At 46.8% G+C, this 10,000-nt stretch overlaps 4 protein-coding genes across 4 annotated transcripts in view, besides 28 other annotated features; all 4 read right to left on the bottom strand.

The window, feature by feature from the left end:
* Tc00.1047053508535.40 (hypothetical protein, conserved) overlaps window positions 1-106 on the bottom strand; it is a gene marked incomplete at both ends in the record, with an annotated part of 1,308 nt that extends 1,202 nt beyond the window's left edge. Inside the window, one exon of the mRNA XM_802230.1 lies at window positions 1-106. This exon is cut by the window's left edge and continues 1,202 nt beyond it. Coding sequence (XP_807323.1) covers window positions 1-106 — 106 coding nt within the window.
* Window positions 1-10,000: part of a sequence feature (heterozygous, Esmeraldo-like haplotype) that runs on past the window's edge.
* Window positions 106-151: a sequence feature (A-rich).
* Window positions 223-264: a microsatellite.
* Window positions 341-378: a microsatellite.
* Window positions 430-503: a sequence feature (T-rich).
* Window positions 721-2,382, bottom strand: Tc00.1047053508535.30 (hypothetical protein, conserved; the record flags this gene model as incomplete). Its single annotated transcript, XM_802229.1, has 1 exon — window positions 721-2,382. The coding sequence occupies one exon, from the start codon at window positions 2,380-2,382 to the stop codon at window positions 721-723; it is 1,662 nt and encodes a 553-aa protein (XP_807322.1).
* Window positions 1,427-1,446: a microsatellite.
* Window positions 2,439-2,490: a sequence feature (T-rich).
* Window positions 2,630-2,674: a repeat region.
* On the bottom strand, window positions 2,996-3,913 carry Tc00.1047053508535.20 (hypothetical protein, conserved; the record flags this gene model as incomplete). The annotated part of the gene is made up of 1 exon (XM_802228.1): window positions 2,996-3,913. One exon carries the CDS (start codon window positions 3,911-3,913, stop codon window positions 2,996-2,998), a length of 918 nt encoding a protein of 305 aa, XP_807321.1.
* Window positions 3,732-3,761: a microsatellite.
* Window positions 4,061-4,084: a microsatellite.
* Window positions 4,124-4,151: a sequence feature (AT_rich).
* Window positions 4,170-4,194: a sequence feature (AT_rich).
* Window positions 4,226-4,254: a sequence feature (AT_rich).
* Window positions 4,475-4,514: a microsatellite.
* Window positions 4,672-4,697: a microsatellite.
* Window positions 4,703-4,739: a sequence feature (GA-rich).
* On the bottom strand, window positions 4,755-8,402 carry Tc00.1047053508535.10 (NADH-dependent fumarate reductase, putative; the record flags this gene model as incomplete). The annotated part of the gene is made up of 1 exon (XM_802227.1): window positions 4,755-8,402. The coding sequence occupies one exon, from the start codon at window positions 8,400-8,402 to the stop codon at window positions 4,755-4,757; it is 3,648 nt and encodes a 1,215-aa protein (XP_807320.1).
* Window positions 8,449-8,483: a microsatellite.
* Window positions 8,497-8,532: a sequence feature (AT_rich).
* Window positions 8,561-8,615: a microsatellite.
* Window positions 8,693-8,747: a microsatellite.
* Window positions 8,919-9,001: a microsatellite.
* Window positions 9,045-9,065: a microsatellite.
* Window positions 9,196-9,250: a sequence feature (T-rich).
* Window positions 9,316-9,341: a microsatellite.
* Window positions 9,466-9,526: a microsatellite.
* Window positions 9,756-9,779: a microsatellite.
* Window positions 9,854-9,876: a microsatellite.
* Window positions 9,933-9,967: a microsatellite.

Here is a 10,000-nt window from a genome sequence, read left to right as displayed (position 1 = left end):
AAAGTAACCCAGACACACGGCCGTGAGGCACCAACATGCACCCAAGTCGGTTTCTATGATAACGTTGTCCTCCTGTGCCTTGCCGATTCGTCTTTCTTGCTGGCATTTCTCCTCCTTTCTTTTTCTTTTCCTTTTTTTCTTCTTCTTTTCTCGTTAATGTTTTTGTCGTTGCCTCCACACCCTCCTGTTTTCAAAGTGGGTTAAACTTTGGGGGAGGGTCGAACACATATATATATATATATGTAGACATGCATGTGTAGATATTGGGAGAGAGAAAGAAGGGTCAAGGCAGATGATGACAGGCACACGGGCATTCAGTCTTACGGATGGAACCATGAAAAAAAAAAAAAAAAATTAAATAAATAAATAAATAAATAAGGCGAATAACAACAAACCACACCGCCACGTTATCTACTTTTGTTTTCTTCTAAAAAAAAAAAAATATGAAAAAAAGAAAAAAAATATGAAAAAATAATAATAAAAAAATAAAAAAATAAAAAAAATAGCGATGCCACCAACACCTCCTCTTTCTCATTTTAAGCGCTGAGGTCACAATGAACACACATACATACCTTGAGAGAAAGAAAATACATCTTACGGATCTATTTTTATTTTTTCTTTTCCGGTTTAATAGCATGCGTCTCTCTTCTTATATCCACCCCTCCATTCTTCTTCTTCTCATTTTCTTTTTTTTTTTTTTCCCCCCCATTTGTCATGGGCTCAGGTGTTTTTGACGTTGCCATCTAAGCGAGGGAAGTAATTTTCTCCATGATTACGTTGCGCTTCCATTCCAATCATCGCTAATCTTTGCAGTTTCTGAATCCACCTCTTATTTACCGCTGCGGCATTATACACAGTATAGAGAAGAAAGAAAATTAAATACAAAGCCAATGGCCATGCAGAAAGTGCTACATGAAAGCTGTAATACATAATAGGGTACGCCAATGTGAAAAAGCACATATGCAACAGCCATTGTGCTACCTGAAAAAGTATCACCGTCGGTAGATAACCGGTGCCAAACATGGTGACAAAACGATAGAGTACCCCTTCTTTACCAAGTGGAGGATGCTCCATCAACCACGTGTACGCCGTGACACGCTGCGTGGGATCCCCTACAATTCCCTCCGAAAGAACAAATATAGGCCGCAACAGTTGGGCCTCCTCTAATGTTGTGCCAGTGAGACGGCAAAATTCTTCATGCCGCAAAGCAATTTCTTTTAATTTTTTCTGGTACTTCCTTGTACGACGACGACGACGACTTTCACTAAATGTATGATAAAAAATTTGCCATGCAATGAACATCACAAAATGAAGCTTCAGCATCGTCCAGTAGGAGACGGCGTGTCGCAGATCGTGGCAAAGGGTCCCCGTGACGCAGAGAGCATCCACTCGGTGCTTCAGCGTTCCAACATCATTACCACCACCTGCAGCAGCAGCAGCAGCAGCGGTTCCGCTCGGAGACGTTTCAAAAGATGCAAGTTCCCTCTTGGCGCTGGTGAAGAGGCGATGCAGCAGTAGCAGTTGGGTCACCGCGGGGGCAAGATGGAGGTAGCTAGAGGACATGCGATCAAAGGAGTGAAACAACAGGGAATTACTCCACACCAATATGGCACCCAAAATGGGTCCAAAACTCCCTGCCACAAGGGCAAAAAAGGAAAGAAAGTTCAGTAAAACCTCATCCGTGCTCGATACCTCTGCGGCTGCATATCCAATGGTTCGAACATTCACCGACACGGGCTGATAAATTCCTGCCACAAGAATCATCTGCCGCGCTGTGGATGGAATGAGTTGTTGGGCCCAGTCGGTCCACGTCCGGTTAACTAACGGTGTTGACTTCGCGGCAATGTCTTTGATGCTTCTACCAAACCCACCGCTTTGAATGCCGGAAAGGGCCAATTGACGTTCCTTCAGCCACGCCTGTGGCAAGTACACCTCCCATGAGATTAATGGCTCATTCGACCACTGCACATCGACGAGGCACCACAGTAAAAAAAGTACAAGGCAAGCATTATGAAAGTAACAGTAATCCAACAGGAAATAATGCAGCCCCATGACACGGTAGTAGTAATACTTATGCGACATAAATAACAGAAGTGCTAAAATGTAAACCCAAATGACAAGATCCGCCATGTGACATGTGAGGTCGCCTCCCTGCGCTATTGAGGTAAAGAGGGAGTGGGAACTCTCCACCTCGCCCCTGCCTGGTGTATGCGACTCACATGCACCGCCCCTATCGCCTGTCCATTTTGACGTGGACGCCACGCGATCGTACCGGTACGGACAGGTGGAAATGTCAAAGTAGGAAGCCGCCACAAATCCGGAAAAGATAATTGTGAAACTGCAGCTTATAAAATACTCATGCTTTGAAAAACGATGGTCCATCCGTTGCCTTCCCACAACCCTGCAGAATAAAACACAAACGGCGGCCTCATCCGGGGAGAAAAACAAACAAACAAAAAAAAGAATACAAAAAAATTAAAATAAACAAAAGGGATACGCATCCCCCGCAGTGTAGATATACATGTATAACATACATCCTCCCCATCGCTCTTTTTTTTTTTTGCCGACTTTTTGTGTACATCTCTTCTCTTATTTTCTCTTCTCTCTCACACACACACACACACAACAGCCCCACCTTCTTTTCTTTTTTTTCTCCCTCTTCCTCCTCCTCCTCATGCAAATACACAACAGTCCCTCTTTCTATAAATAAATAACACATATAAGTGCGTATTTACACGTACACATGTACGTGGGTATGATTACCCACCTTCGGCAACATGGATGCTTGGCGCACATTTCCTTGTGAGGTCCAATGGCATAAAACAAACAAACACACAAAGTCAACAAGACTACAACAAAAAGCAATACAATAAAATTATATGTATATACATGCGAGTCTCATCGTATTCCCTCTATATGCTCTACCTTTCTTTCCTTTCAACCTCTCTTTCCCCCCCTCCCCCCTTCCCTCTTACTTAACAATTCTGTGTTTGTTTCAGACCATAGTGCATGAAACGCGCCATGCCACAACTCCTAATAACATCAATAGCCCGGCACCCAACGCCATATGCTCCACCATGGCAGCCTCTACCAGTAACACGAGAAACGCAACAAGCGCTGTGGACGCAGTTTGTTTCGCGTCCACCGGCATAAAGGCCGTCGTTAAGAGCGTTAGAGCGGCCACAAGTATCAACAACGGCTCCCCATGCACAGAAACTGTCGTGAAAAGCAGGTTCCACAACCCATTGTTTATCGTTACATATCCTTTGCTGTCACTGCGACGTTGCAGCAGGGCCCACAACGTTGCGCCCCCGTCGTTGAGGACGAAGAAGGGAAGAAGAAACATCCCCATTAACAACGCCACCATGACGGCAAGTGACTCCCACAGCCGCTGCGCACACCGTACATGCACCCGCTCCAGGAGAATGTCACGGTGGCCACTGTACCAGCTGGTAAACTCTGGCGACCGAAAAAGCGAAACAAGCGCCTCGTTCGTGATGGACGCCGTATGAGACGTGCTCGGTTGCAAGACCGCCGCAGCAGTTGCAGCAACAGCCTCAAAAGAAGATGGGTCCTTTTCACGTGGCTCTTCCCTGGATGCCTGTTTTTTTCCAGCACCCGAAGCCTTCCCACCGCGCCGTGGCGATGAGGATTTCCGCGACGCTGACGATCTCTGCCCCGCAGCTCCGGATTTCTGACTTGCGACTGTTGGCGGTGGTGGTGGCGTCGCATGCTGTTGCTGCTGCTGTTGCTGTTGCTGCCTCCATTTCGCCGGGACACAAAGTCGCTGCAGCAACGGTTTGATGATCATCGCCCAAAACGGTGCCACAATGACGGCGGAGCCGAGGGCACACTTCGCGGCTGTCACATTCCAAAGAAGGAACAAAAGACACTGCAAAACAGCAGCCTGCATTAAATCAACGTGTGTGCTTTTTGATTGACGTCGTGTGTTTATTTGTGCTCGCCCCGACGCAATTCTTTTTTTTTTTTTTTTCTTCCTAAAAGACAGACCCCTCCCCGCCTACAAAGCCGTCCTAATGCTTCCCCCTACAGAGTACCGCACACACACACACACACACACACAGAGAGGCAAAGAAGGATGCGTCCACGTCTTACGTTTCCCTTTTAAATCAAAAAAAAAAAAAAAAAAAGGGAGGAAGGGAGACAACATTTATTTAATTTATTTATTTTTTTCTCTCCAGACTTTCATTATGACCACACACGGAAAATATATATAAATATATATATTTATATCAATATGCATGCACATTTCATACCCAATAGAGAGAGTCCAAGACAATTCCTTTCAGTCCACGCATCATATGAAACGGATATGCGTAGAAATTCACAAATGCAAACACACACACACAAAAAAAAAAAGAAAAGAAAAGTCGAGGGTCAATTACGCGGCAGAAGCCCCAATCCCCTTTCACAAAGGAAGCGGAGAAGGAAGAAAAAGGAATCAATAATAACCACAAAAAAACAAAAAAACAAACAAATAATTAAAAAACAAATTTGGAGGATTTATTTTACAGGAAATCATTTATACTACAACTTAACGGGATGCGATGGGGAATTTTATATTGCTTTGTTGTTGTTTCATCATTTTCTTAACATTTGAAATCTTGTTCGATGATTCTTTTAAAAATGTAAGGTGGTTTTCCTCCTTTCCCACAGCGCACCACACCACACCACACACACGCTCTCTCTGTTTCTTTCTTTCCTTTTTTTTTTCTTTCATGTCGGTTTTTGGGTTACAGTGCGGCTTGCATGTCATCATCCACCGTGTGCACAAGCGCTGGGTTATAGCCCATAGCCAGCAGGTCGTTCTTCATTGCACGCTGCATAGCGGGCGGGCCGCAGATGGCAATAAGCAGATCATTCGAAGGAGGCTGCAGTGTTTTCCGCAGCGACGGACGATCAACGAAGCCAACACCCCCGGTCCATCCCTCCGGTGGGTTGTTAAGAGAAAATTCAACGGAAAACTTGTCCGGATTCTCCTTGGAATAGTGATGAAGCAGTTCACGGTACGTTAACTCTTCATATTCCTCGGCGGTGTAAACTAAACGGATGGACTCCGTTGTATCCACGTATGGGCGTTCCAGCGCGGCACGAATGATCTGCAGCATCGGTGCCACGCCTGAGCCCCCCGCAATAAGCCCGAATTGCCGTATAACATGTCCGTGGAAGAGAAATTGCTTCTTCGCCGGATTGCGCTCAATGAGAATGCCACCGCAACTTTTAATCTCTACGGAGTCACCAGGGCGCATGGCAGAAATCCACTCCTTCAAAGTCCCCTTGTCCCCACGGGCAAGGATAGATATGACGCCACGTTCATCCGGCAATGTGATGGGGCTGTAGTACCCAATGAGCTGCTGGCCATCCCACTCACCGCGGATGGCAATAAACTGGCCGAGGTAAAGTCCAGAACGCTGCAAGGCACCCGGAAGGTTAAACCGCAGCACACGAGAGCCGGTCCCAAACCGTTCACCACTGCGGGATTCACGGACCACAACGGATGTCCACTTATCCTTTGAAAGCGCATACACTTGCTTCTGCAGGATTGTTGCGGCACGATCCCCAGCAATGCGGCCAAAGACGACGCATTCCAGCAGCGAATTGCCACCAAGCCGGTTTCCACCATGCACCCCGCCCGTCACCTCGCCCGCACCAAACAAGCCAAGAATGGGACGTTGATTCTCAAGAAGGTTCAGAGAATAGTGTTCACGCTGAATTTCTGCCGAGGGCGAGATGAGGCAGCCGCCCATTGTGTAGTGGATCGACGGCGTCACAAAGGCAACATAAAAGGGACCCTGCGGTCCCACCACACACGGGTAGACAACCTTTCCCGTAAATGGACACGCGGAGGTAACAATACTGCTTGACTCGTATGTTTCCAGCGTATTCTGCAAAGTTAAAACATCACAACCAATGAGCATTGCCAGCCCCTGCAGGTCATCCACACGCTTAAACACTCCCAAAGTATTTGCGTAAAAGTTCAACAGATTGACGCCAAAGAGCTTCACCGCTGCGTCATTGAGCACACAGAAGGCAAACTTGCTACCGCCTGAATATGGATATTCGTCGCCCTGCTCAATGATGGCGTTGGAGACCACGGAACGGAGTTCAAGCTCATTGACAAACCGCTCACCCTTCTTGTTTAGCAGGACGCCGCCCGACCCACGCAGCGCCTCCGGGCCAAGGTACTTGGTCGGGTTTGCGGGGTCTTTCGGGTCGATGAGGCCTGTCGGGTGAAGTTGTACCTTTTCCATGTCGACAAGTGTGGCACCAAGGCGTCGTGCAAGCTTGACGCCGTCACCCGTGGCCCACGGTCCATTGGTTGTGGGGAAGCCGGACAACTCTGGCGCAAACTCGCCAATGAGTGATTGCGACATGTGATCATTTGAAAAGCCGCCGGTGGCGAGAATGACGGCATCCGCGGTAAGTTTCATCGAACCTGCCTCCTTCTCATCGGACTTCTTGTAAGTAACGCCCGTGACTCTCACTTCACGCCCACCATCGGGTGTACCTTTGATCTCATTTAGAAGCGAAGTGACGACAGTGCTTTCCATGATCGTAACGCGATCCGCCAGCTTCGTGCGAACGTGCTGCTCAAGCGTCCGCATGATGGTGAAGCCAATGGGCACAGGAGTGCCGTCTGCCTTATCGGGGGCACGGTGCGTGCGCTTGCGGCTGTGCCCGCCAAGCTGCGAAAGCACTGTCAGTGGAACGCCAAGCGACGAAAGCCAAGAAATGGCATCCCCGCTCTTTACGGAGAGTGTGCGCACCAGACTGGGGACGGTGCTGCCGCCGAGACCCGATTTGTGCGTATCGCGCTCAAATATATTGCAGTTATCTTGGATGTCATCCAGTGCCTGTGCGCGTGTGCCCCAGCCATTGATGCCGGACGTTGCCTTGGCGCTGTTGCCACCAACCTTCGGTTCCTTCTCCAGCAGGATGACTTGGGCTCCGCAGGCGGTGGCCTCGATGGCTGCAGACAACCCGGCAAGACCACAACCCACAACAATTACGCGTGCAGGAAGAGAACCGGCAATACGGTTTTTGCGAATCTCGGCATTTTCTGTTGCTATTTCAAACATACGGGCTACGCGTTCGCCCTGTCGTGTGTAGGTAACGTAATTCGTGACGCGATTTCGCGAGTGACGCCATTCCTCCAACATATGCCGTACTTTTGAAATGTCACGTTTGATGAGGCTTGCCGTTGCAAGTGCGTCAGCGTACATTGCACTGTAGCACTTGATGGAAACCTGCGCCAGTTCACTTTCAACTGGCTCCAGCAGACTTCTCTTTTTCCAGTCAAAGATGTTGCTGCGGACACCATATTTTGGACTGTACATGACATTTTCATAGTCGCCACTCGTACAAAGTGCCTCATCGTCAAGATACATGAGTCGAAGCAACTGTGATGCCTCCTTTTTTTCATCCAACCCTTCCTTGGCGTGCTGTTCCACCACCTCGACAGGCGGTGGGCGCACAATGGCAATGGCCCATGGCTGATGCTGATAATTCACTCCCGTTGCACGGCAATCACCTCCCCATTCAAACATCACATCCCGCATCCCAGCTGCGTTAAGCTTTTCCACCACACGGTCCACAGTGTAGCCCTTGTTTACACCACCCAAATCCAACTTGGCACCCTCGTGCTTGCGGGCGATGGTGCCGTCTGTCATATTTACATCAAAACTCTGAGGCAGGCAAAAGCGCTCCACTTCCTCTTCCGTAAGTGTTGACTCTGCGTCACTCTTCTCATCCTTCATGACAGAACGAAGAAATTCAACCAGCGGTCCTGTGGCAGGGTCAAAGCAGGCTCCACTGGATGCGTAGACCCGTACGCAACACTCCATCACACGTCGCATGTGCTGTGACATGGTGTGCTTCGCCCCTAAAGGAAGCTGGTTGATTGCCGACACCTCGCTCTCCGGGTTATAGTGATTCAAATGCTGATCCACAACCTCGAAGGCCTCTTTTAATACTTTCCCCGCTATGACTTCACCATTCTTTGCTTCGTTTGGCCCGTTCAGAACGATACGAAGGGTATACGGCACAGTGTGCTCCAGTCCCCTCATCGTCACCACCAATCGCTCCTCGGCATGAGGGCTAGGCATGTTCTGCGACAACATCTCACGTGCGATGCGGTCACGCTCCTTTGCGGCAAGCTCAGCATCGACCACGACAATCGACGCGGAGGAGCGACCATCGGCGCCTCCGGAAAAAAAACTTCGCTGCGACAAGAGTGCCGGTGAATTGTCCGACGTCGAGGAGGAGGACCACCGTACTGCGGCAAGATGTGCACCAGACACCAAAGTTGTTGTCATCGCCATTGTCCCCGTGGCGACGCCGATCGTGGCGGTGCGGAGTAAAATGCGCATTGTTGAGAACATAACCCGTCTTGTTTCTCCCCCCTTCGCGTCCAAATGGGGAGGGGGGAAAAAAAAAAAAAGAAAAAAAAAAAAAACAAAAAACCCAACAAAACACTTATAAAATTATATTTACTTTTTTATTTATTTATTTCGTCAAAATTTTCTGTGTGGAAGTTAAAAAATAAAAAATAAAAAATAAATAAATAAAATAAATAAAATAAATAAATAAGTAAACATGGCCTTCAAGTGTTACAAAAGATTCATTTGATGTCCACCAATCGTATTGTACGTGCATGTAAACACACACACACAAAAAAAAAAAAAGAAAAACAAGAAAAAACAAAAGAGAAAAAAAAAAAAAAAAAAGGATTGGGGAAAGAGAAGGAGAGTACATGCCAACGCGTACAGGAATGGAGCCGTTGTAAGAGACATACGCATGTCAATTAGGGGGAAAAAAACAAAACAAAAACAAACGTCACATCTCACAGCCATTCCTTCTTCCATCTCCACCCACTGTAGTAACGTCCATGCCTTCTTTATATATATATATATATCTCCAGCATTTAAAATATATATATATATATATAGATAGATATATATATATATATATATATATATATGCCTTTTGTGCTTTTCTTTTCACATTTATTCTTCTTCTTCTTCTTGTTGTTGTTGTTGTTGTTGGATGATCGACAAGAGTACCCAAACCACATATGAGTACTTATTATGCCGCCGAAGAAGACATCGGAACATCCGAGAAAGTTGACAATCCAAACAAGTTGAAAGCACATAACTTTACACATTGGAACCCAAGAAAACCAAAAAAAAACAAAACCAAAACCAAAACCAAAAACAAACAAACAAACAAACAGCCATTGCATGCACATTAAACACGCACAGCAGTCCCCCATTTCCTCCCAAATGCCCGCTTCCACCCTCTCCCTCTCCCTCTCCCTCTCCGGCCCCGTCCACGAATTTTAAAGTTGGAATGACGCTCGGATGCTCACCACACATGTGGTCCCCGCTCCTCTCGCCTCCCCCTTCATTTCCCTTCCCTTTCGCCAAACTACACACGCCGCTGATCAAAAAAAAAAAAAAAAAAAAAAAAAAAGCAGTCAAAACAAAACAAAAAAGGAAAAAAAAAACCCATAAAAGATAAACAAAAGAAAATTACGCCTTTTTTTTTTCTTTTACAAAAAAAAAAAAAAAGTTATCATTACAAGTTGTTGTTTTTGTTGGTTGTGGTGCGTTGGGGCGTAAAAGTCAATTGTCCTCCTCTCTTCTTGTGTGATGGAAGAAATTCTGCAATGACTCGCCTCCGTCTTTCACATTTCTCCCCGCCTCTCCCTCCCTCTTTGCAGTTCACATTGCACCTCTTCTTCTTCTTCTTCTTCTTCTCTCTTTTGTTATTATATTCTTAATTTTTATTTCTCTTTTTTTGTACTGCTGGGGAAAATGGGAGCGGGAGCTCTTTATTGTTGTTGTTGTTGTTGTTAACACCTTTGTTCGTCTCCCCCCCCCCCTCCCCAGCAGTACAAACAAACACACAGAAAGAAGAAGAAGAAGAAGAAGAAGAAAGAGAAAAAAACAGGATTATTATGTTTTGTGTTTATTTCCCC

This window comes from Trypanosoma cruzi, genomic scaffold (genome assembly GCF_000209065.1).
Source record: "Trypanosoma cruzi strain CL Brener 1047053516901 genomic scaffold, whole genome shotgun sequence".
Classification (NCBI taxonomy): domain Eukaryota; phylum Euglenozoa; class Kinetoplastea; order Trypanosomatida; family Trypanosomatidae; genus Trypanosoma; species Trypanosoma cruzi.
This window is presented reverse-complemented; position numbering and strand designations above follow the sequence as displayed.